The 26,804-nt window shown below is 42.7% G+C and overlaps 1 protein-coding gene across 27 annotated transcripts in view; it reads right to left on the bottom strand.

Annotated features, from left to right (window-relative positions):
• The window catches only part of obscnb (obscurin, cytoskeletal calmodulin and titin-interacting RhoGEF b), a 112,388-nt gene that overhangs the window by 59,160 nt on the left and 26,424 nt on the right, over nt 1-26,804 (bottom strand). For 22 of the 27 annotated variants that reach the window (XM_064346971.1, XM_064346985.1, XM_064346978.1 and 19 more), the window contains 27 exons: nt 26,463-26,738; nt 24,844-25,119; nt 23,935-24,210; nt 23,003-23,278; nt 22,041-22,316; nt 21,065-21,340; nt 20,060-20,335; nt 19,334-19,606; nt 18,344-18,610; nt 17,261-17,530; nt 16,244-16,510; nt 15,742-16,008; nt 15,069-15,181; nt 14,497-14,650; nt 14,064-14,225; nt 13,491-13,595; nt 12,224-12,490; nt 11,614-11,883; nt 10,750-11,016; nt 10,232-10,498; nt 9,488-9,754; nt 7,365-7,634; nt 6,696-6,965; nt 5,632-5,898; nt 4,224-4,496; nt 2,116-2,379; nt 6-272 (listed from right to left, as the gene is read on the bottom strand). In XM_064346971.1, coding sequence (XP_064203041.1) covers nt 6-272; nt 2,116-2,379; nt 4,224-4,496; nt 5,632-5,898; nt 6,696-6,965; nt 7,365-7,634; nt 9,488-9,754; nt 10,232-10,498; nt 10,750-11,016; nt 11,614-11,883; nt 12,224-12,490; nt 13,491-13,595; nt 14,064-14,225; nt 14,497-14,650; nt 15,069-15,181; nt 15,742-16,008; nt 16,244-16,510; nt 17,261-17,530; nt 18,344-18,610; nt 19,334-19,606; nt 20,060-20,335; nt 21,065-21,340; nt 22,041-22,316; nt 23,003-23,278; nt 23,935-24,210; nt 24,844-25,119; nt 26,463-26,738 — 6,759 coding nt within the window. The remainder of the gene's footprint in view (nt 1-5; nt 273-2,115; nt 2,380-4,223; nt 4,497-5,631; nt 5,899-6,695; nt 6,966-7,364; nt 7,635-9,487; nt 9,755-10,231; nt 10,499-10,749; nt 11,017-11,613; nt 11,884-12,223; nt 12,491-13,490; nt 13,596-14,063; nt 14,226-14,496; nt 14,651-15,068; nt 15,182-15,741; nt 16,009-16,243; nt 16,511-17,260; nt 17,531-18,343; nt 18,611-19,333; nt 19,607-20,059; nt 20,336-21,064; nt 21,341-22,040; nt 22,317-23,002; nt 23,279-23,934; nt 24,211-24,843; nt 25,120-26,462; nt 26,739-26,804) is intronic. The other 5 variants (XM_064346989.1, XM_064346990.1, XM_064346986.1 and 2 more) reach the window with 4 other exon arrangements.

The raw sequence follows: 26,804 nt of genomic DNA on the forward strand, positions 1-26,804 counted from the left end.
CCTACCATGGACTTTGATGCTGGCCATAGTCCTTTGGCCTGCACATTCACAGCTGTAGTCTCCAGAGTCTTCTGGCTTCATATTGCTGATATTCAGCTCGAAGGTTGTATCACTTTGCTTGATCTTGTACCTATCTCCAGATGTCAATACATCCGTTCCCTTCTTCCACTGTGCTTTTGCTCCTGGTTTGGAGAACTCACAGCACAGGGTAATACTTCCTCCCTCTTTGGTCTCCTGGTTCTTCAGTTTTTGTACAAACTCAGCTGGGAGAGCTACAATTGACAGTTTTGGGTTCAAGACAAATACATTCAACACTTTCAAGTGTGTGAGATGACATAATGATTAGAATGGGTGATGTTAAAAGTTCAGTTAGATCACACAAAGCCTCTTCGGTGATGCATGGAAGATGTGGAACATTTGTGAGTATGAAACACAGAATTTCTTTTGCTTAAATATAAAAAGGAAAGTAACAGAATGTAAACCTTGAGAGAAGCCGAAGTTGAGCATGCTGGTGAATGTTAACATGCAGTCAATGTATTGTTCTTGTTTGTAACTAATGATCTCCTTACCACTTTCTGAAAGCTGTAGCCAGAGTAACTCCATGAATAATGAATGCATATGCACATACAACATCCAATTGAAGGGGTAAATGACCCTACTTTCAAAATAAGACTGAAGTGAGACTTCAGTATGGCTGAAAAGCAGACTTTTCAAGATATCATATGTAGTGTCAACACAAACACTACTCGATAGTCAGGCTTTTGCATAAAAGATAATTTAAACCACTGAGATATCCATAAATCTTATTATAATACCAGTTATAGGTATAAAACATATAACTACCTGAGGCACACTTTAGCTGTATGCAGTGAACCAAAACCAATAGCAATATACCTGGTACATAAATAGTAAAACAGCTGACTACCACCTACATATCAATCAAGCAAACACCCTCTACAACAAACTACTACTCCATGAATAGAGAAGGTTTAGTGAGAATGTTACAAGAACCCCAGGGGTGAAGCCAGAGATGGGCAGTATTTCATACTTATATTTGAAATACGTATTTTAATTACTTTTGAGTATTTTGTAATTTGTATTTGACAGGGCTGAAAAATTTCAAATGTAATTTGTAACAAGATACTTTAAAGTGGAGTAATTTTGTATTTTCAAAATACTCAAAATACTTTATCCATGATTCATAAAAAAAATCATGTAAATACATCTTAAAATGAAGAACAATACACTTAGACACACTCACTACATTGATGTAATAAATTGCATCTACTGAAGTTACTCACTACTTGAGTGGTTTTTTACAAGATACTTTTTTACTCTTACTCAGTTATTTTTATGAATACTTTTACTTCAACTTGAGTCAATATAATTATAATGTAACAATACTTTTTCTTGAGTACCGTTTTTGTTTACCACCACTGGTGATTTGTGCGTATCCTTTTTACCCACAGGTTTTATACTGTGCATGTTTGATTGCTAAATGACAGAAGATTAATTATAAAATGAAGCAGGCAGTTGGTAAAAAAGCTCTGTTGAAGCATTTAATCCAAGTATTTGAACACAGCTTCTTGTTATTTCTAGTGATTTCTTCATGTCAAGTCCAAGAAGAAAGTTTGAACAGTAAAGTGAAATCTCTGGCATCTCATGTGCATGCGTATATATGTGTGCAAGTGTGTTTATGCCTGGGTAAAATATGTACATACACAGTACAGGCATATGCATATACAGTGGCATTCTACTTCCTGTTCTTCCTTCCTGTATGGTTCAAACTCTCACCAGAGCCTTCTGTACATCATAAAAATCTGAATGTTCTGCCATTTTTTTCTGCCAAATTCAGAATACCCAATGTTACAAATGTATTTTCCTGTATTTTGAAAATACAAAATACATGTATTTTATCTTAGTTGAGGGGTATTTTGTATTTTGTAACAAGATACATTTTGATGTATCTTTGCCCATCTCTGGGTGAAGCAAAGATGGCAGTTGATTGATGCATGAGAGGAAGGGTCACAGGGTCAGAGCTATTCATAATCAGGGTTAAATAAGCAATGTGAGGGTTCCAGTGCTGTGTGGTTTCTGGGGTGGCTCTGTCCTTACCCTTCACTGTGACCCGGGCCTCGGTTCTGGCCCCTCCGGCCTCGCACCTGTACATGCCTGCATCACTCTCGCCCACCCCACAGATGGTCAGTACAGCCTCTGTGTCCAACCGACTGGTCAGGCGCTTGGAGGTGTCCTGTATTAAGATTCCATCCTTGTACCACTGGACGTCGCAGCTCTTGGAAATGTGGCACGACAGGACCAAGTCTTCTCCTTCTTTAGCCTCGCAGTCCTTCAGCTCTTTGGTAATAGAGATGGGCCTTTCTGAAAATTACAGAAGGCCGACACATGCATGATATAGCAAGATCTTCCCTGTGCTCAGCTGGGTTTGTTTGACCCACAGTTTAGACATAGCAGGAGGTGCTCTAGTGCCTTCAGTCCTCCATTATTACAGTATATTAAAAATCACACATCAGCACATTTCAAAACTATTCAAATCAATAACCAGTATAAACATTATTGTGGCTGCCTGTAGTTTTTATCAACCCTCTCTTTTATTTCTTCCATTTTGCAATGCTGAATCTTATTTATAAGCCTGTTTCATTCCCACAATGTCTCCCTCAATTTGGGAGTGCAGATGAGCCAAGGACTGCTCATTACTCTGCAGTCCAGCAACTGAGCTGTCCAGTCCCTCATCAGTTATGCTACTGTTGTGACTGTTCATCCACAGTCACAACAGTAGCATTGGCACGGGCATAGTGCGGTCCATGGGGCTAAAACCATAGCTTTAGCAGAATAATCCGCCTGCCAACTCCTACCAGTGTACATTTATGAACAAAACAAATTAATGAGAACAGGCCATTAGCGCATAAGGCTCATCATTATTTCATTTTGCACAGTCATGCTGACAGTCTAAAATGAGTCCAACACTATTTAAAGCCAGGCCAGGTCCGCTTTATCTTACAGCTCATCTGGCATTTTTACATTTTCATCCCTTGCTTTTTGTAACATTCTGCTGCCTTCTGGTTTTTGGACTTCTGGTTTTGTTTTCCTGGGATTACTTTTACCATTACCATTAATTCCTTTTGTGGTTGTAACTTGTCCATGTCTGAAACATGCATTGTTTGTTAAGGTAGTTGAACCTTCAAGATGAAATGTTGAATACTTGTGTAACTTACTACATTGCTTAATTTTAACCTGGTTGTGACTTGTACATTTTGACAAAGGTTCAACAGGTTGCTCAAGCTATCAACTAATTCTGAGATTTAATTCATAAGTGATACACTACATGGCCAAAGGTATGTGGACACCTGACATCCAACATTCCATCCAAAATTATGAGCATTAATATGGAGTTTGCTGCTATAACAACCTCCGCTCTTCTGGGAAGGCTTTATACTAGATGTTGGAGCATTGTTACAGGGATTTGCTGCCATTCAGCCAGACGAGCATCACTGATGGGCTATTAGGCCTGGCACACAGTTAGCTTTCCAATTGATCCCAAACATGCTGGATGGGTTTGAGGTAAGGGCTCTGTGCAGGCCAGTCAAGTTCTTCCACACCGTTCTTGACAAAACCATTTCTATATGGACCTCACAGGGTACCCAGGGGCACTGTCATGCTGAAACAGGAAAGGGCCTTCCCCAATTCTGGAAGCACAGAATTGTTTAGAATCTGATTGTACGCTGTAACAAGATTAAGGGGCCTAGTCCAAACCATGGAAAACAGCCCCAGACCAAGGGGTGTCCAGATAATTTATGGTCATATAATGTATCTTTGATAATAATGACCAAATTAAATCAAACAAATATATTTTGTATGGTGGATAAGTGAGAAATGTTAACTGTTGATGAACTGCTGATCGATATTCAGAGTGCGGAACATTAAACAAGGCTGTTAACTGTTAAAACTGCTGGATTCAGAAAGTAGATATTTTAAAACAAATCCTCACTTTACTGACAGTACATTCCCATTGTGGTACCCCCTTCCACTTGTATCTGATGTACACAGGACAGAGCCCAGCCCGTAGTAGAAGAACAAATGAGAAAATGGTGGGAAGCGATGGTAGTCCTCACAGACATGATTCACATTACAGAAGGTGTTTGGAAAAGGAGGGGAGAATGTGACACTCCGGGAGAGGTGGCAGAGCTGGCGTAGGAGGGATTTACCTTTGACTAACAGGGAAGCGCATGCCCGCTTGTCCCCAGCCTCCACAGAGACGGTGCCCGAATCCTTGAGTGTAAGCTTCTTGACGGTGAGGGAGTGGTAGCCACCGGGCAGGGTCTGGATGTCATTGAGCTCATTGGTGTGCAGGGGCGTTTTGTCAAGGTGCCACTGCACGCCAACGTACTCGCTGGGGCTGATGCGGCACTTAAAGGTGGCCGACTCCCCCTCTAAACACTCTACGTCCTCTGGCTCCTCCACTATCTGCACTTTCTGACCTAGGGTGCAACACAGAGACATTGATAAATGTGCCATCACATACAGGTCAGTGCCACTGGTGCTCTGGACTGGTTTCAGTGTGAGTCAAGGGAAGGAAGAATAGCACCAGTCTGTAGTTCTATGGAATTACACCGGGATGAACAATACTTTAGATCAGTGTTTCTTAAACTATGGGTCAGGAACCAAAATGGGTCACGGGAGTGTATGTGGTGGGTTCCCGAGCATGTCTGTAGTCCACTAAGCTATGCAAGTACTGTATGTGTATTTGACAGGTCTCTGAAAGGCACTAAACTTATCACTTGGGTCCTGATACTAGAATGTATTTCTAATTTAGGTCCCAATACTAAAAAGTTTAAGAATCAGTGCTTTAGACCAACAGTGGGAACAGGATGCAGACAGCAAGAGCACTAAACGTAAAGAACTACAACAAGACAACAGTTTGACAGAGATAATCAATAAGACGTTATTAAAAGGCAAGAAAATAAGAATGCAATACTTGCAATTACATTTAAAGTTGCCAACATACAACAGAAAGTGTACCAAAACAAGACAACAACACACGGACACAAGACACAAAACGGAAATGGCCAAATAAATCTTACTAGTGGCCACAGGATATCCTCACAGCTTCCAGCAAGAATGATAAATTACAGTAGTGTCAGTTTTTGCACAAATTGAATAATATGGGAAATATGGCCGCTCCAAAACATGCAGTGCAGAGAGAGCTACAGTACAGTCACAGGTGGACATCCTCTGTTCTCCTATACATTTCTGTAAATTCAACAACTTTTATATTTGCAATGTTAATGCAACCATAATATGGATGGAACAGTCATTTCACTACGAATGTGAGGCAATAAAGAAATGTTTTATATCTGCTTTACTCTCATAATGCGATTGTTTTGCACCCTGGTCAGCTTCCTAAGTAGTCAAGAGTACAACCATTAAGCACCAAGCCCTCAACATACTGCTACATTTGTCAAGTTAGCAACTCAAATTAAAATACAGCACTTAAAATACAATACTTCCCTAAAAGACCACAAAAGGCTTCCTACCCACAATTCTTCATTTGCATATTCAGCACCGTGGGTGGTTCTCTGCTCAGCTCCGCCTCCTCCCACACCAGGGTCTTACCTTGCACCGTCAGCCTGGCCCTGCTCTGGGCGGTCCCCACGTCGCAGCAGTAGGCATCACTGTCGCTCTTCTCTAGCCCCTTGATGGTGAGGGAGAGGAGGGTGCCCTGCTTCTTCATCTCGTACCTCTCGCTCGCTCGCAGCTCTGCCATTCCCTTCAGCCAGGTGACCCTGGCGGCGGGGCAGGCCGTCTCGCACTCCAACGTCACCGTGCCTTTCTCCTCCGCCTCGGCATCCTGCAGCTGCTTGGTGAAGTGCTGGTCCAGCTCTGCAAGCAAAGATACCGGAGAACTGTAGAGGGAGGGAGAGACCTGCAGTGCTGCAAGTGCAGGCTTACTGGGGATTGGAGAACAGCAGGAATGGGGAGGGGAGGAACTGCAGCATTTACTTACAGTCCTACAGACCAGAGAACTATAGAGGGGGGGGGATGCAGCACTTAAGTACAGTTTTACTGGAGACTAGAGAGCTGCAGGAGGAGGGGGGGGACTGCAGCATTTAAGTACAGTCTTACTGGAGACCCGAAAACTGTAGAGAGAGGGGGAGGGAACTGTAGCACTTAAGTACAGTTATACTGGAGACTACATAACTGCAGGGGGAGGGGGGGGACTGCAGAATTTAAGCAGGCTTATGATAGATTAAAGAACTGTAGAGAAAGGGAGGGAAATTAAGCATTTAAGTGAAGTCTAACTATAGATTAGAGAGAATGGGGGGCTACTGAGCTTAAAGTACAGTCTTACTGTACCTTTACCTCAGACATAAAGGAAGTGGGAAAATACATATATATATTGAGGATATAAATTGATGCTGTTCATCAAAAGTATATTCCCCATCACATGTTGAAGAATATGACTTAGGAACAAATATGCAGTGTTGAATTTCACACTTACTGTGCAGCATAATTAATTGTGGATACCAGCCAGAGCAGGTGAGTGATAAATGCATGCAATTGATTTAATAAAGTAAATAAAGTAATTAATTAAGGAGCGAGTAAAGAATGAAACTTTCGAGACATTTCTTTGTGGGATGCGTTCAGGGTGAAGAGCGTGTTTAGGGAGTTTCGCTTGCCTTTGACTTCCAGTTTGGCCCTAGTGGTGGCTGCATCGTCCACCTCACAGCAGTACTCGCCGGAGTCCCTGGTGGTAGTGCTGTGGATGAGCAACTTGGCGAGGCACCCGTCCTGGCTGATCTCGTACTTATTGCTCCTCCTGATGGCCTTCCCATCTTTGGACCACTTGATGGGGGCCCCGGGCTTAGTGACCTCGCAGCTGAACTCGGCATCCTCTCCTGGGGCTACGCGCATGTCCTGAAGCTCCCTGCTCACTTTGACGGCCTTCCCTGCACCAATCATATGTCAGTCATCACTTTAACAGCCTTCTGTGAACCAATCACATTTCAGTGTCCCCCTTGATGGCCTTCCTTGTACCAATCCCAATTGGCATGGTATAATGCCTTCACTATCACAGTATTTGGCAGGAATTCTTATCTTTTTGACATGATCAATTTCACATCATGTCACTCTTGAGGAAAGCAAAATAATGTATCACGTCATGTCATCCTTCATAAAGCAGTGCATGAAGTAATTTTTTTTTTTTTTATGGGATAAAAGACTTTGTGTGGGCTTGCCCTAATATCATTTTGTTTGGTAGATTGAATTTTATGTTGTCAGTGTCAATGACAGTGTCAATTTACCTCAGAAAGACCTCAAAATCTCTGTAGGGCAAGTAGGCAGCTCACCTTTGACAGATAGCGTGGTCTTGGAGGTCAGGTTCTTGATGGTGAAGACCACCTCCCCAGCGTCGCTGGCAGACACGTCCTGGATGTTCAGTGTGTATTTGCGGCCCTTGCTGGAGACCTGGAAGCGGCCACCATTGACCACGGGCTGACCGTTCACGGTCCAGGAGCACTCCTCTGTGCTCTCGCGGGATAGGATGCACTCAAAGCTGCAGGACTCACCCTCCCTCACTTCTGCCATTTTCAGACGCTTGGTGATGCCAATGGTCAGGTCTGCATTCAGGGAACACATTAAAATGCTAAACAACTAACAACCAACCAATATAACTAACAATAAAACTTCATATAACTTCCCACTGATAAAGCTAAAAGGCTTAACAGGGAATTCAGTAATTATGGCATTTCTATGTACAGTAGTCTTAAGCCGCGTTTCCACCGCAGGAACTATACCCCGGAACTAGGAACCTTTTGAGGAACTCAGTGCGTTTCCACCGCAGGAACTAGGGTCTAAATTTAGTTCTGGGGGCTTTGTTTTACCCCCCAAAACGTTCCTGCTCGGGGGGTAGTACTTTCCGAAAGTACAGGAACCTTTTGGGTGGAGCTTGCAGCGCTGAACATTTCTGATTGGTCGAGTACTCGCAACATTTGTGTTGTATTTATTTTCCGCCATTACCCGCCATGTTTGAAAATATGCAGCGGCAAACCAATTTATTTTCATAATAACTTCAAATCAAACTTGTACGTTATGCGGCGCAGTAGCCTAGTTTTGGTTATAGCCTGTCAACGTCTTGGAATTATAACGTGTGCTCTTCTGTTCTTTTCTTGCTTTAGTATTCGTTTTATAAAATGCTAAGCATTCGTGCTGGGACAGCATATTACGTAGGCTACCAAAACATTCAAACGGATTAATTCGGTTGCTGAATATTTTCTTCCGGATTTTCTTTGTTAGCCCGTTGTAATTGACTCAAAACGTTTGATACAGTTGTGTGAGGTATGCGGTAGTTCTGCATAATTAACATTGGTGATACAGTACAAGCAAACTGGAAATCACCATCAGCACTTTTTATCCGGGTAAAATAACAGGTTAATTCTAGTAATCTTCCCTTTAGCTTTTTCAGACTGCCGTAATTTTACTCAATTTTACTGCCATTTTTCAATTCCACGAAAAGACCAGGAAGACTATGGACTAATTTATGGTGCATGGTTCGCATCTGGAGGGCACACTTCGCTGCTCGGCTAGCAGTAACTTCGAAGGAAAGCAAACGGTGGCTGTACCACTACTAATTTACATTTTCACGCAAGTCCGAGTTTTCGTTCTATTCTTGTCATTTTGCGATTAGCCTATATGGAATTGACGACGAGAAAGTAATCAAACAGCAAATTGTTTACAACGTGTGCATGTTTTCTGTTGTTGTTGCCAGTTATACATATAAATGTGAATGCATTCTGTCGCTTCGGATGTCAAGACATGAAAGCGAATGTTCGCATAAAAACATAATGAATGTGTTTGAGAGGATATATGAAAATCAATAAATACAAAAGTAACCATATATAGTCATTGTTGGTAACCCGTTGTATAAGTGGAATAAACCCCTCCGGGCTGTCCCGGTTATTAGAAAATAATGTAGGCTACTTCGGTGGTAGTATGGGGTTACGGAAGAAATCATATGACAGACGGACCGACGACAACGTTGCTTTTTCATACGTCAGTGGGCTAAATTTGCCTAATCTTCGCGGTACTTTAGACCCCGGTGGAAACGCAGACAACCATTGGTTGAAGGAACCTTTTAGTTCCTGGTAAAGTAGTTCCTGGGACTGAAAGTTCCGGGTAATTTTGGTGGAAACGCGGCTTTAGTGTATTTAGTGGCATCCTTCATTAAGGGAAGTGTGTACTCCCATATTGTTGGTTGCCTCAATATTACTTGTCAACCAGATTAAATGAATGGAATCACACCCCAAATATAAAGTCCACAGAGTGTGTCCACATGGACATTTCTACATTATGGCTGATGTAATGTCCTACAGCAGTATTCATAGTGGTTTGATTCAAACCACTGCTGGTGGATGAACATATCATTTGCGAGGTCAACACACATTTCAGAAAACAGACTCCCAGGTCAACACACCTTGTACGGTGACTTTGGACTTAGCCAGATCGGTGCCAAGATCGCAAGTGTACTCTCCTGTGTCGTCCTGGGTAAGGTCATGAATGGTCAGTCCCAGAGACTTCCCAGAGTGCAGCAGCTCATACTTGTCACTGGCAGCCAGGATCACACCATCCTTCTTCCAGACAGGAGAGACTCGGGGCTTGGAGGCCTCACACTTCAAGGTGACTGTCCCCTTCTCCTCTCCTACCACATCATCCAGGGATTTGAGAAACACAGCCAGCTTCTCTGAAGAGAGAAAGACAGGGTTCCCACATTTACGTATACCCCCAAGTTCAAAGACTCATAAAGCACAGGAGCCGATAGCCGATTTAAAAATGATTCAATCGCAATTCAGAAGAATGAACCCATGAATAGCTCATCTATTCCAATCAAGCACCAACCAAGTCCACATTCAAGTCTTTGATTGATTTTGTTGTAAATTTGGGAAGTTTGGTTCTAATATACATTTACATGAATATGGTTTCCATCATTTATATAAAAGTTTCAGGACATTGTTTCTGCATGAGGACGATTATAAGACTCGGAGCACCGATTCAGGAAATTTGGGATTCAGGAAATCCCAGGTTGTGAGCAGGGTTGCAGCCCCCGGTCGGATAACATGGGTTGACCCTTTCACACCAAATGCAAACATTGGTTACACCCGGGTCGTTGCTTCGGTGTAAAGATTAACAGCTCAGTTCAGTTCAACAGTTCTGTCCTCACCTTTGACCTTGAGGGTAGCGGATTCACTGATTTCCCGAACGGTGACGGTGATGGTCCCTCCATCCTGGGGAGCCAGGTTTTTGAGGGTGAGAGTGTGGGTCTTGCCCATGTGTTGGATTTCGTTGACTTCGTTGGTGCACAGTGGCGTTCCGTTCAGCAGCCACTGCACCTCCTCGTCGGCATAGTTGACCTCACAGGTGAGGGTGGCGTCACCGTCCTCCTCCACCTCCAAGTCCTGCAGGTGCTTGGTGAACTTCACATCCCGGACTGGAGCACAATTAGAGGGCAGAAAGAATTTCAAAATCACAGATCACAGAAAAGATATACCATTTAATTTCCTGAGAATTTCTATTCAAAAAATGTCTTATTATAATATCTTATAAATATTAAATATTATAATGTCTTTGTTATGGTAGAGCTCTCCTGTTTTTTTCTGCTTTTTACACAATGTACACAAATAGTATTAAATCAAATGAGTAGGCCAGGTAGATCCCTTTTTAAAAAGGGGGGTTCCATACCTTTCACAGTGAGAGTAGCCTTGCTCTCCGAGGCCCCAGCCACACAGCGGTATTCCCCAGAATCCCCACCAGTCAAGTTGTGGATGGTCAGCTCCATGCGGCTCTGGTCCTGCTTCATGCTGTACTTGCTGGAGCTCTCCAGGGCCGTTTGACTTTTGAACCAGCATACCTCTTTTGGTGGGGCAGAAAACTTGCAGCTGAGAGTAACCGACTCTTTCTCCTTGGCTGTTGTGTCTTTGAGTGGATGTACAACCTCCAGAGAGCGCTCTGAATAGAAGCAAAAAGGCATCTGGTGTTGTCACTATACAGTGACTCCTATAGTAACTGACTAAACTCAAGAGACAATAATGACAGTCTAAAATAAATTTTGTTGTGTTTTTACCTTGCAAAGTAACATAACGGATGTAATGAATATGAACCTGCTATGCCAATATAGCAAAGGTCCTATCACAGGAGACTGAGCTTCCTCTGGCAGTGACATCACTTCCAGGAACAGCACATTATTTTTTACAATGGGCCCCCTGACTAAACATCCAATACATCCTGTACATTAGGATTACGCCAATTGGCCAAAGGATTTAAAGTAGTCCTACCAGACATTCCAAGATGAATTAGCATAAGACTAGTAGTCCACAAACCCACTTGCAAATTCATCAGACAGGAAACTGAGACATCCCCGAGAGACCATTTGCATTAAACAAGGTCAAGGGATCAGAGCTGGACCATTGGTTTTGATAATCTGGTATGTTAATGCCCTATTTTAATCAGCCCTTTCAGCAGACAATACCAAAAAAGAAACCATGGCTGTCCGTGGAAAAAAGAAGGACATTTTTCTGCCCACTCAGGGAAGTGGGCGCTGCTAACCTTTCACAGTGAGCTGGGCCACAGACTTGCTCTTCCCGGCCGTAAACTGCACAGGGCCGGACATGGCGGGCTTGGTCTTCTTGAGGGTCAGGGAGTGCACCGTGCCCTCATGTTCTATCTCCACGTCTGCGCCAGTCTTCAGTAGCTCTCCGCTCAGAGTCCACTTGGGCGGCTTTCCCGCCTCGATGCTGATCTCCACCTCGAAGCGTGCCGCGGCGGGCTCCGTAACCTCCACCGCGCTCAGCTGTCGGACAATGCTAATGGCTTGCTCTGCGAGGGGGAATGGGGGCGCGTCAGTACAGAACCTGCTTCCTACACCAGGGACCAATTCATGGCTGGACCTACAGTCTCGTATTGTTCAGAATTCCCAGAAGAGGTGCTTGTTAAGTTTTTTTGCCCTGTTTTTTTTCAGTTTGAGAGAGCTCTCATTTGGATTGAGCCTGCAACTCAAGCATGAAATTGAGTACCGCTGAGATTGTCAGTAGACCCCAAATTTAATGATCACAGGAATCATATACCTAGCTACCTTTTGCGATCTCCTTTATCTGGACAGCTCTGTTCCCAACCCAAGCTATCCCATCCACCCTGTACAGAGAAATGCCTGCTTTACCCTCCACAAGCAGCTTGCAAGAGGTCTTGTCATCGCCAGCATCGCAGGTGTAGGTGTCCTCGTCAGCGGAGTCAACATCGTTGATGGTGAGCTTCCTATAGATTCCGTCGCTCGTGATCTCATGCTTCGAACTGTGTTTGAGCTCCTTCTTGTTCTTGTACCACCTGACCTTGGCACTTGGGCGAGACACCTGGCACTCCAGGTGGCCACGGTGCTTGTACATGGCGATCTTGTCCCGGAGCTTCTTGACAATCCGCACAGGTAGCTCTGAAAACACAGCGAGGTAGCGTGGCATAGATCGCCAGCCCAACTGAGGTCAGCTCTGGGGTCCGCAGTACCGCGGTGTGCTGTATAGCAAGCCATCCAGTGCAAGCCACCCAGTGCAACCTATAAGCTTATAACCCTGTACATCTTACAAGTCTACTTCTACACAAGAGACCACCAATGCAAAAGCAGGTTCATCACCATTCATCCTGTACTGTGGCTCACTTATGAAATTAAGTGTCTTACCAGCAGCCATTTAGGGTTGCTGCACTTAGTAACCCATTGAAACATAAGTTCTAAACAACAGTGCAAGCATGTGATAAGCATTTTTGCATGCTATTTAAATGAATACTGTATTCAGAAGCTGAAATACTTTGTTTCAGTAGCCTTGCCTGCTTCATTCTCAAAACACAAATTACAAATTAAAACACAAACACAGAACACAAATTTACTTAATTATACCTGCATAGCCTGTGCTAATCCTATGGTTATTTCCCTTTATTAATTTCCAAGGACAAACCATCATAATTGGCCAAAAAGACTGATCTTTCCAGATAAATACTCTACATTACACTCACTAACTTCTACAGCTGAGAATAGCTACACCATAGTAACTAGGAATGCATTCAACAGGGCAAGGCATACTGTCTCATTAGCTTGTACCTTGTTTCCAAGATAATTAGCTATAAGCCAGGTAGCTACTGTAGCTAGCTAGCCAGTTAATGTGTATTAATGTAGTCTAATAGCTTTTAATAATTTATTATGTGGTCATTTGTTTAGAATTGCAGTAAACAAGTTGTTTTTAAAGCCCACCACAAAGAATTCAGGAAAGGAGAAATTGATTTGACAGAATGAGTCAAAAGGTTACGAAGAGCCAAGTTTTTAAAACTAATAGCTGCGTATGTCAGTGTCATGTGTTCAAATATTGTGATGTGTTGTACTTCCCTGCTGAATTGATATTCCCATGTTTGCTGTGGTAAAAACACACATTGTTTACAGTTACCTTTAACCTTCAGCTTAGCTGTTGATTCAGCCTTTTCTGCTGTGAATTTGATTTCAGCAGCATCTTCAACCGTCACAGACTTAAATAGTAGGACATAGGTTCTACCTGTGATCCAGAAAACAATACAGAAAGAACCAATATAATAATGAAGCATTAATTGTGTTAATTACTAAATCATCAATAATGAACAGTGCTTTAATTTCATTCTGATTAATATATAAATGCTGTATTGATTGGCTGTGTGTGCAAACCCGAAACATCAAGAAGACTTCTTTTGTTGATTTATTTGTTTTTCAAAAAGAGTTCTGATAGATTGCAGCCATCAAGTAACATAATATTCATAATATTTTAAAGGTTATGTATGGTAGCCTATTTCAAAAGACTTTGAGGTAATTACCTGAACAACTTAAAACCTCTGAGAAATACTCTAAAAAGCAGAAAGACAAAGCAAGACTTTGCAAGAAAGACAAAGCAAGATTTTGCAAGCCTGGCTGGTACTTCCCGCATGGAGCTCATTGGATCTTTCATGAACAACCCCTATAGGTCTCCACTGATGACGATCATCCAGCTCACCCTCTTGTCTCATCTTGATGTTGTCCCCAGCTTTGAGTCTGCTGTCGTTCTTGTGCCACTGGCCCTCCACCTCATCATGGGAGATCTCACACACAAAGGCTGCGCTGTCCTTCTCCATCACCTCCACATCCTCCAACTTCTTCACAATTTGAATGTCTCGTGCTGGGTGCAAGAGACAGTGTTAGAGAGATAGCTGACTAACATCAGTTCTGAATGTTACATTTCCCAGTTCAGCTTTAATGATAAGATAGGTAACTTTGCTTCTCGTTCAACTTTAACGTACACAAACATACAGACGAAGATTAATATACGCAGTATGTAAATTATTACAGAAGCTAGTACAGAGGTTGGTAATGTTGCGTATAATTAGGATTGTGAAATAAGTGGTGAATTGAGATCAGAGAATGTCCTCTCTATGAAGTATGAGGAGTACCGTGGACGTTGAGCTTGGCTGATGTCTTGTCGTCCGTGGCATCGCAGACGTACTGTCCCTGGTCCTCGTAGGCACACTTGTGGATCAGCAGGCTGCGTTTGAGGCCTTGTGAGTGAATGCCGAGCTTCTTCCCTGGCTTCAGCTCAGCGTCATCCTGAACACAAGGGACTTTTCAGTGCACTTGGTTATGGGCATGCACTTTAAAAAATTTAAAATTTGATTATTTTATTTTATTGTTATTTTATGTTCATCAAATATTTGTTTTAGAGAAAACATGGTAGTTGTTTTCGTGCCACTCTGAGGTGGTCAGGCACTGTGCTCACTGTTGTTGACGTTACTCACATTACTCCTTGTCCCCAAGGGCAGTAACTGTTTCAAATTACGTCAGCAATATTTTCTAAATATATGTCCTAAATAATGTTGTAAATATATTTTTGAAATGTATCCCTGCATACACAATGTATCATGAAGTTTCCCAGGTAACTAAAAGGAAGGACTAACTGAATTAATGAGGAGAGAAATAATAATAGTCCTTCTGAAAATAGATTATAGGAAATGACAGGGTGGCCCACCTTGAACCACTTGACCTCTGCATTGGCACGGGAAACCTCACACTCAAAAGTAACCTTTTCCTTCTCCGGGGAATTGATATCCTCCAAATGTTTGGTGAACTTCACAGCAGGCTCTGTGGAAATCCAACCCACCAAAGCCATGTCCTTCAATTGACCCTTACAGTGCCATGTGTCACATGCACAATGTTACATGCAATGCATGGCATCTCTGAGGCATTCAAATAATTCCCAGCCTTGTTACATATCACCAAAACTCAAGTGTAAATGAGTGCATATTAGGATGCTTTCTTAATATACACAAAGCTGTACATAATATAATAATAATAATGTAATTATTTTTTCCTAACATGCCAAAGTTGGCTACTCAGAAGAAACAAATAATTTTCTTTTTCATAACAGGCCAACATTGGTTAGTCATAAGAAACAACTCATTCTACAGCTTGTCCAAAAATAAATTAATTGAAAATTGAATAAATTAACATGAATGGTATTTATAACTCATATATTCAACTGCAAATTCTGCAGAAAGTTTACAGTTTGTATTTGAAACATGTTCTAATCTCAGTAACACACAGCAATCAACACTTGTATCCCCATACATAAACTGTTGCATGTAGCATTTAGTCTACTAAGGTAGAAATAAAAGTCAGAAACAAAAAAAAGTGCAGGATACCTGTGACAGTGAGTCTGCCAGAGGTGCGCACCCCTTCAGCCTGGAAAACAATCATCCCCGTGTCCTCCATCTTGAGACTGGACAGGGTGAGGGCGTGCTTCTTGCCCAGGGCAGTCATGCGGCAGCTTGACCCTGCTTTCAGCTTGATTCCGTCCTTGGTCCAGGACCCCTCAACGTCTGGGTGATTCAACTCCACCTCGAACGTCACCGTGTCCTTCTCATGGGCCTTCACCTCCTGCAGCCCCTTCACAACCTGGATTTTCTTCACTGCAAAACAGGAAACCAGCAGAAGGCACATTACAGCCTCGTCCAGTCTTATAGTGAGCATGTCACACCAGGCATATGGCACAAATGTTTGGTGTGACATGACAAATGACTTATCAAATGAACCATTATGATATAATGGTTCTCCCACACAATAAGGAGCCAGAAGAAAATCTTTACGATTTTCCAATCGGGGAATATGTACGTGCTACAGCCTTCGGTTGCCTATAGCTCTTACTTTCCACTGAAAGTTTGGCCTGGGTCTTGTCATCCAGAGTCTCACAGGAATAGTACCCACGGTCGGCAAAGGTGACTTTTTTGAGGATGAGGGTCTGCCGAGCCCCATCAATGAGGATCTCCATGTTGCCACCGGGTTGCACCACCACGCTGTTCTTCATCCACTTGACCTCGGTGGAGGGCTTGCTGAGCTCCACCTCCAGACGCACGTCCTGTTGCTCCTGCACCGTGCAGTTCTCCAGCTTCTTGGTGAATGTCACAGGCACCTCTGCAAGGGCACATTCCCCACAGGAGCAACGTGAATCGGTAACCCATAGAGTGCAAAGCCAGTGGCCTGCACAACAGTCTACAACAAGGGACAGGGAACCTTCTGATTTTCTATGCCATCTCTATCCCTTATAAAAACACCTATTAATCTTAGGGAAAATATAGCATTCACATTATGGTATCAGGGTGGCTTTTGTCCTTGGTTTCAAACATAAAAATGAGTGGCAATTCAACTGGCGACCTGTGTGAAAAGTTCTGTCACACCTAAAGTAATGCAGACTAGGTCCCGTTCCATCCTTCAATAAGCCTTTCCCCAACAGAAAGTAAATTAGAAGAGCTTTCACATCATTTGCTGATGATACGTCCATTTTTACTACTAAATACTGTTTTAACATGTTTTGGGGATGGTAACCAATGTTTCAAATTCTATTAGTACTCAATTCCCAAACCCCAATTCCCAAATATAAATGATATATTAATAATAAACATGCTGCTCTATCTTTTAAAGTTTATGTTTTGTGTTAAATGGACAGTTAGGCAATTCATAACTGTCACTGTGGGAAAAAAAATCATATCTTAAGTTGACATTGCAGTTAACATTATATCTTGGAGATATTATACCTCCAATCCCTGCGAAAAAAGGCAGAATACACTTTTAAAATACGACAAGACACAAAAGAGGTGTGGAACAGGATCCACAGGGATGTGTGAAAGGGGATATTAAGGGGATATGAAATGGGCCAATCCTCACGCTGCACTTGTAGATTCGCTTTGGAAGTTTTCCCCTCTGCGTCAGCGGTGATCTCCCCCGCGTCCTCCAGGCTGACCGAGGTAACGGTGAGCGAGTGGTTGGCCCCGTCCTGTGCGATCTTGAACTTGGGCCCAGCGGTGACGGCCACGCCATTGCGGAGCCACGTCACCTTTGCGTCAGCTGGGGATACACTGCACTTGAGGGTAGCGTCCTTCCCTTCCACCGCTGCTACATTATTAAGCTTGGCTGTGAACCTCACAACCCGAGGAGCTGAAATGCAGTCAACAGGTAGTATTCCTATAGTGAGTGATTTCTTGTTATGAATATCCAATAGCTTTGATATTTATTAAAGAAACCAAAAAAATTATTACAAGGCAAAGGAATAAAAATGGTGTTGCTACTGAGTAAGAATTGCAGAGTAGAACATGATACAAGGGCACTGGAAATGAAAGCCATCCTGAACACTGCTTTTTTTATTTTATTTTGAAAGCGACATGAACCACCAGTTTTAAGAACCACTATGCTGTTTGGTTGGCATTTCCTCCTTCCTTATATCAAACACTGTTGCCTTTCCCACACTGTATTCTTTTGCAATATCTCGACTGCATGCCTCTTGTCTGCTTTTATAGTTTGACAGTTTATTATCAAAGGAAAGTACGACTTATTTATGCAAGGCTTGAAAAGGCAGCGTTACATATGCTACTTCCAAATTCCATACAAGTTTTATCATGCGAAAAACAATTAATTCTCAAATACACATAATTTTTTGTGCTTTAAATATAAAATGGACAACATTAAAACATAAATATGTTAATGTTCCTATTACTGTTTTAATATAGATAAGCAATATTCTTTTAATTATTATTATTATTATTATTATTATTATTATTATTATTATTATTATTATTAATAGTATTATTCGTATATCTTTAGCATTATGCCAGGTTTAACCATATAATAACCCAACATTCCAAGGTAAACATGCCAAAAGCTCATTCCCGGTGGGTTTATATTGTATCTCACTCCTCCAGTAAGTGTATTACATATCCTACATGAAAACATCAGCAATACCGTCTCGCCCACCTTTAGTGGAGACCTTGGCAGAGGTCTTGTCATTCAGGCACTCGCAGCTGTATTCGCCCTCGTCCTCCTTGGCCACCCCTGTCACGGTCAGGACCCGCTTGGCACCGTCTGTGCTGATGCGGTACTTGAGGCTGGGCTTGACCTCAGTGCCATTGCGGCGCCACAGCACGTCCCCTTTGGCCCGGTTCAGCTCGCAGGTCAGAGTCAGGGTGCCACCCAGCTCTGCAGTTACTGGCTCCAGCTTCACAGAAAACTTCAAGGGAGGCTCTGGGAGGTACAACCGAACAATCAGCCTAGATTTACATTGAATTACAAATCAGACTGGGGCTTGGCAATATATGTAATAGTTGTGTGTGTGCGTGTGTGTGTGCACTTGCATGCATGCATGCGTGCAGGTGTGTGTTTGTGTGTTTGTGTGTGTGTGTGTGTGTGTGTTTGCGTGTGTGTGTGCACTTGCATGCATGCATGCGTGCAGGTGTGTGTTTGTGTGTTTTGGTGTGTGTGTGTGTGTGTGTGTGTGTGCGCGTGCGCGCGCTTTACAGGCTAGCCCAAAATGACACACATGTACGACAATAAATAAAAATGCTAACTTTGTAATGCAGCCATATAGGAAAACCAGAGCTGTGCTCAGTCATAGCAAAATAATGGTAGTGCTAGTTTCAGCAGTTCTTCCAAAGTCTATGCAGTAGCCAAATTGCAAAGCAGCTAATGTAGCTCATTAGCAAAGCAAACCTGTTTTCATTGACATTATGAATATGTAATTTTACTAATACAAATACATGGTTTGTCTTAAATAAGGCACAAAATTAATTCACCCGTGGTTGAAAGATGTATGGACCTTTATTGGATATAGTTAATAGCCCATTGACCTACACTAGGATGGGCCATATGTCAACTTTGACCCACTGTGATCTCATTCAAAATGGCGCCAATTGTCTTTATAAATCACACAAAAATGAATCCAAATAGATTTTCAATGTGTAATCTAACCTTTGACCTCAACCTTGAATTCAAGCATGTCGTCAGCCGTCTGGCAGGAGTAGGTGCCGCTGTCTTTGACTTCAGCAGACTTCACCACTAAGGTGCAAGACAGACCCTCCTTCTTTGTCTCATACTTATTGTTCTCCTTCAGCTCCACACCGTCCCTGAACCACCTTACTGCTGTGCTCTCTGACACCAGCTCTGCGGCCAAGATAATATTCTCACTCTCCTGAACCATCACTGTGTCCTGCATGGCAGACTTCTTCTGGAACTTACTGGATTCTGAACGGAAGGACACAAAAACATTGTACGCATCTCCAATTAGTGGTGACAATCCAAGTGAATAACAACATGATGGATTGCCCGGTCATCCAAACAGGGTCTAAAACTGGAAGCAGAGTACAAAAAAAAGTTCCTCTTCCAGGAAAAAAAATAGACAATACAAATGGTAATAACTCCAACTTCAAAATACTTACATACATATAATGTTACATGAGCTGCATAAAAACAAATTTGAAAGTGGAAAGAATGTGCAAGACCAAGCCACTTTAAGCACTTTGGATCCAAAGTGCTTTGATATTGTTCCAATATAACAGAGCACAGACAAGAAAGTGGAAAATATAATTCAAGGAAAACAGTCATTATGAATTTGCAAAAGACAGTTGGAGGCAAAAACATTAAGCACTAGCCAAACGCAGAGCAACCAGGCGCTAATAGCAGATAGACCCTCCCTACCTTCCACCTGAATCTTAAAGACCAGCTTCTCTGCTCCAGCCTCACAGGTGTACTCCCCAGCATCCTTCTTCTCCACGCTGTCAACCACCAGCTGGCGGCTCTTGCCCTTTGACTCCACATGGATCTTCCTGCTTGAGCTCAGCAGTTTGCCCTCCTTGTACCATTTCGCCTCAGTCTGAGAGTCGGACACCTCACAGCTCAGAGTAGCTTTCTCGGAGAGAATAGCTTTTACCTCCTTCTGTACAGACTCCTTGTTTGCAAATGCAGCCTTGGATTCTGAGGGGAAAAGTTGTGGAGTGAACAGGTACATCAGTGCAAACCTTCAGATTAGTGCAGTGCAGTTTCCAAACATGACAATACACCAGAGGCAGAAAATCCAGGTATAGAAAGTAAAAGTCCTCCATAATGTTTTGTACCAATCACCTGGATTTGCTAATAAGCACAATTCTTCAACCAGGAGGTAGAACTAATTAATGAAATCAGCTGTCTAGGTTCATGGGTGGAAGAAACACACAGCAGGACTTTTATTTTCTGACCCCAGGACTTTCCATCTATGCAACATGCAAAAGCCACTGCTCGAGACTGGACAGACATGGGGAGGTGCTGGAGCCTCAGAAAGCCTGAGTCAATCCATACCCAACTGACTAGGACAGTATTATGATGAAAACAGACTATCCTTCGAACAGCAATCTGACAGCTTTGACCATAATGAAAAGATTATTCATTGTAAATAACTTGCGCGTCAAGGAAAGTAATTTTCCATATGAACAATGAAACAGACCGATGGAGAAAATGAAAAGAAATGAAAAATATGAAGCTCTATAGCCAAACAAAACAAGTGACAACAGACTGAAAGCCACTGCAGATGTGTGAGAATACCAGATTCTCTTCAAAGACCAGAATAAACCATATTGACACTGCAACAGACCTACTGAAAAAGCAACTCCAAAGACTGAAGCCAAAGGAAAACCAACCAGGGGTAGACAGAAGAGAGACCCTCCCTACCTTCCACCTGAATCTTAAAGACCAGCTTCTCTGCTCCAGCCTCACAGGTGTACTCCCCAGCATCCTTCTTCTCCACGCTGTCAAACACCAGCTGGCGGCTCTTGGCCTTCGACTCCACATGGATCTTCCTGCTTGAGCTCAGCAGTTTTCCGTCCTTGTACCATTTCACCTCAGTCTGAGTGTCGGACATCTCACAGCTCAGAGTGGCTTTCTCAGACAGAATGGCTTTTACCTCCTTCTGCACAGACTCCTTGTTTGCAAAAACAGCCTGGGGTTCTGAGGGGAAAAGTTGTGGAGTGGGCAGGTACATCAGTGCAAGCCTTCACACTGACGCAGTCCAGTTTCCCAAAATCACCACACACAACAAAAGACATTACACTCGACTAGACAAACATGGGGGGGGGCGTCCAATCTTATTCAAAAAGGGCTGATGTGGGTACTGGTTTATGTTTCAGCCCAGCACTAAGACATCTGATGATACTATATCAAGGTCTTGACCATGATATAGTAGACCATGATCAGTTACTTAGTTGAATCAGGGGTCGTATTACTGGGCAGCAGCAAAAACCTGAACCAACATCAGTACTTTTTGGAAGAAATACAGACAATAAATATTTTACCAAATTCATTTTCTTGAACAACCTGGCTTTCCCAAGACCAGGGGCCCAGCTTCCAAGTCCTACCAAATACCCTCCCGCACCCTTTCTTCATAATGAAGCTTCAATGTTCTGGTCCTAGATTGTCAAGCTAAATACTTAGAAAGAAAACTATTAAAATAGGACATAGCTATCTCACAATTTAATAGATAAGATGATATCAATGCTGTATTTGGCCATTTTAAATACATTTTTTGGATGACACAGCAAAATGCTATACCTCCACAGCAAAAAAAAAGATTCCTTACAAAATGTTCCCATAAAATGTCCCCTCCAAAGGAAAACCAAGCAGGGGTAGAAAGCAGAGAGTCCCCCCCTACCTTCCACCTGAATCTTAAAGACCAGCTTCTCTGCTCCAGCCTCACAGGTGTACTCCCCAGCATCCTTCTTCTCCACGCTGTCAAACACCAGCTGGCGGCTCTTGGCCTTCGACTCCACGTGGATCTTCCTGCTTGAGCTCAGCAGTTTTCCGTCCTTGTACCATTTCACCTCAGTCTGAGTGTCGGACATCTCACAGCTCAGAGTGGCTTTCTCAGACAGAATGGCTTTTACCTCCCTCTGTACAGACTCCTTGTTTGCAAATGCAGCCTTGGATTCTGAGGGGGAAAGTTGTGGAGTGGGCAGGTACATAGGTGAAAGGCTTCATACCGACGCAGTCCAGTTTCCCAAAATCAACACACACAACAAAAGACATTACACTGGACTGGACAAACATGGGGGGGGGCCTTCTTATCCGAAACGGGCTAATGTGGGTACTGGTTTTTGTTTCAGCCCAGCACTAATGCATCTGATGATACTTACATCAAGGTCTTGAAAAAAGATCATGATTAGTTACTTAGTTGAATCAGGGGTCGTATTACTAAGCAGCAGCAAAAACCTGAACTAACATCACCTCTTTTCGGAAAAAATGCAGGCATTAAATATTTGGCCAAATCCACTTCCTTGAACAACCTGGCTTTCCCAAAACCAGGGGCCCAGCTTCCAAATCCTACCAAATACTCTCCCTGACCCCTCTCTTCCCAATGAAGCTTCAATGTTCTGGTCCAAGATTGTCAAGCTAAATACTAAAAAGAAAACTATTAAGATAGGGCACAGCTATCTCACAATTTAATAGATAAGATTATATCAACACTGTATTTGGCCATTTCAAATACTTCTTTGCATGACAGAGTAAAATGCCACACCTCCAAGGCAAAAAAAGAATCCTTACTAAATTTTCCCATAAAATGTCCCCTCTAAAGGAAAACCAACCAGAGGCAGACAGCAGATAGACCCTCCCTACCTTCCACCTGAATCTTAAAGACCAGCTTCTCTGCTCCAGCCTCACAGGTGTACTCCCCAGCATCCTTCTTCTCCACGCTGTCAAACACCAGCTGGCGGCTCTTCCCCTTTGACTCCACATGGATCTTCCTGCTTGAGGTCAGCAGTTTTCCCTCCTTGTACCATTTCACCTCAGTCTGAGTGTCGGACATCTCACAGCTCAGAGTGGCTTTCTCAGACAGAATGGCTTTTACCTCCTTCTGCACAGACTCCTTGTTTGCAAAAACAGCTTGGGGTTCTGAGGGGAAAAGTTGTGGAGTGGGCAGGTACATAGGTGAAAGGCTTCATACCGACGCAGTCCAGTTTTCCAAAATCACCACACACAACAAAATACATTACACTGGACTGGACAAACATGGGGGGGGGGGGTCCACTCTTATTCAAAAAGGGCTGATGTGGGTACTATTTTATGTTTCAGCCCAGCACTAAGACATCTGATGATACTATATCAAGGTCTTGACCATGATATAGTAGACCATGATCAGTTACTTAGTTGAATCAGGGGTCGTATTACTGGGCAGCAGCAAAAACCTGAACCAACATCAGTACTTTTTGGAAGAAATACAGACAATAAATATTTTACCAAATTCATTTTCTTGAACAACCTGGCTTTCCCAAGACCAGGGGCCCAGCTTCCAAGTCCTACCAAATACCCTCCCAGACCCTTTCTTCCTAATGAAGTTTCAATGTTCTGGTCCTAGATTGTCAAGCTAAATACTTAGAAAGAAAACTATTAAAATAGGACATAGCTATCTCACAATTTAATAGATAAGATTATGATGAGTAAAATGCCATACCTCCACAGCAAAAAAGAATCCTTACTAAATGTTCCCATAAAATTTCCCCTCTAAAGGAAAACCATCCAGGGGTAGACAGCAGAGAGTCCCTCCCTACCTTCCACCTGAATCTTAAAGACCAGCTTCTCTGCTCCAGCCTCACAGGTGTACTCCCCAGCATCCTTCTTCTCCACGCTGTCAAACACCAGCTGGCGGCTCTTCCCCTTCGACTCCACATGGATCTTCCTGCTTGAGCTCAGCAGTTTTCCGTCCTTGTACCATTTCACCTCAGTCTGAGTGTCGGACATCTCACAGCTCAGAGTGGCTTTCTCAGACAGAACGGCTTTTACCTCCTTCTGCAAAGACTCCTTGTTTGCAAAAACAGCCTGGGGTTCTGAGGGGAAAAGTTGTGGAGTGGGCAGGTACATCAGTGCAAGCCTTCACACTGACGCAGTCCAGTTTCCCAAAATCACCACACAGAACAAAAGACATTACATTGGACTGGACAAACATGGGGGGGGGGGGCATTCTTATCTGAAAAGGGCTAATGTGGGTACTGGTTTTTGCTTCAGCCCAGCACTAATGCATCTGATGATACTTACATCAAGGCCTTGAAAAAAGACCATGATTAGTTACTTAGTTGAAACAGCGGTCGTATTACGGGGCAGCATCAAAACCCTGAGCTCACATCAGCTCTTTTCGGAATAAATATAGACATTATATATTTGACCAAATCCACTTGAAGTCCTACCAAATACCCTCCCGCACCCTCTCTTCCTAAAGAAGCTTCAATGTTCTGGTCCTGGATTGTCAAGCTAAATACTAGAAAGAAAACTATTAAGATAGGGCATAGCTATCTCACAATTTAATAGATAAGATGATATCAATGCTGATTGGCATTAAATAATTTTGATGACCAGCAATTACCTCCACAGCAAAAAAAAAAGATTCCTTACAAAATGTTCCCATAAAATGTCCCCTCAAAAGGAAAACCAACCAGAAGCAGACAGCAGAGAGTCCCCCCTACCTTCCACCTGAATCTTAAAGACCAGCTTCTCTGCTCCAGCCTCACAGGTGTACTCCCCAGCATCCTTCTTCTCCACGCTGTCAAACACCAGCTGGCGGCTCTTCCCCTTTGACTCCACGTGGATCTTCCTGCTTGAGCTCAGCAGTTTTCCCTCCTTGTACCATTTCACCTCAGTCTGAGTGTCGGACACCTCACAGCTCAGAGTGGCTTTCTCAGAAAGAATGACTTTTACCTCCTTCTGTACAGACTCCTTGTTTGCAAAAACAGCCTGGGGTTCTGAGGGGAAAGGTAGAAAGGGCAGGTACATCAACACAAACAGGCAGTTCTTTGCACCTGAGTTTACCAACATCACAACAGGAGATACTTCTCTTGACTGGAGAGGCACGTAGATGTTCTGAAGTCACAACCAATATTTTACTCATTCATAACAAACAGAAACCAAAACCAAAACTAAAATGTTGAAGAGATTGTAATATAAACACTGCACTGATTCAACTATGATTAAAATATATTTCAAAATACTATACTGAGATTAAAAAGAAAATAAATATGAGCGCAAAAAGAAATTAAGATACATCAAAAGGGTGGTATGGAAACCTTTCAACAGGAATAATGTCTAATAGAGGGAATGCTGCAGTCATCTCTAACAGAATCATTGATCTCTATTACACCTTGGTCTTCATGAACACTTGATCCTGCCTGGCTCATACGTTTTTTTTAATATGTCATGTATACAATAAGATAAAATTATTTGCACATTAAAATGGAGTATCGTGTTAACATTCCAAGACATACTGAACGTTGAAACAAGGGACAGCTTTTATTTGACAGAACCATTTCGGATTTATTAAAATGAAAATCCAAATTCTTCAACAAATTAACCAGGCACTTTATCTGCTCATATGCTGTACTACAAAAATGGCATTTCAAGACAACTTATCATGAAGACTATATGATTTGACCGAGAGTAACAAAATCTAGTTCCTAGGTCCTTCTCCTCATAAGGTACAAATTTGCCTCAAGCACCCCTAAAGTCAGCCACATTGGATTTTTTTTATTTAGAATTTTTCAAAAATCCTTAAAATGCTTCTTCTACAAACTTCTTTAGATAGACAACAATAACCACTATAAATGAGACATAAATTAGTAAGGTATGACCTGCACACACACTGGGAATTATAAAATGTTGCAAGAATGTAAAATGAAGTAACGAAATTCACTCTATTATTAATTGTTTAAAAAAATTTTATTATAGCAGACACCAGAGTCATTATAACCAATTACGAAAGTGGTGTAATATTATTGCTCAAGTAAAGCAACAGTAAGAAAGGAAGAATCAAATTGAAGTTTCCTTTTGCAAAAAACAGTAGCCCATAGAAACACTGCAGCGGACAGATGGAGACAAAAAAGACCAAGCATGGACAGACTGACGAACATAATCCTCCCCAGCTGAAAATGTGTGGAGACATGGGACTTCAGTGTGAGAATCTCAATTTCTTTCCAGGAACACAGAAACAAGGCATAGACATTGAAGACAGACAGACAAGAGCACGTATATACCAAAGACTGAATCCAAAAGCAGAGCAACCAGAAGCAGAGAGCAGAGATGCCGTCCCTACCTTCCACCTGAATCTTAAAGACCAGCTTCTCTGCTCCAGCCTCACAGGTGTACTCCCCAGCATCCTTCTTCTCCACGCTGTCAAACACCAGCTGGCGGCTCTTCCCCTTTGACTCCACGTGGATCTTCCTGCTTGAGCTCAGCAGTTTTCCCTCCTTGTACCATTTCACCTCAGTCTGAGTGTCGGACACCTCACAACTCAGAGTAGCTTTCTCAGACAGAATGGCTTTTACCTCCTTCTGTACAGACTCCTTGTTTGCAAACACAGCCTTGGTTTCTGAGAGGAGAATGGTGGAACGGGCAGGTACATCAACACAAACCTGCAGTTCTGTGCACTCCAGTT

The sequence above is a fragment of the Anguilla rostrata genome, chromosome 8 (assembly GCF_018555375.3).
Source record: "Anguilla rostrata isolate EN2019 chromosome 8, ASM1855537v3, whole genome shotgun sequence".
In the NCBI taxonomy this organism is placed as follows: domain Eukaryota; kingdom Metazoa; phylum Chordata; class Actinopteri; order Anguilliformes; family Anguillidae; genus Anguilla; species Anguilla rostrata.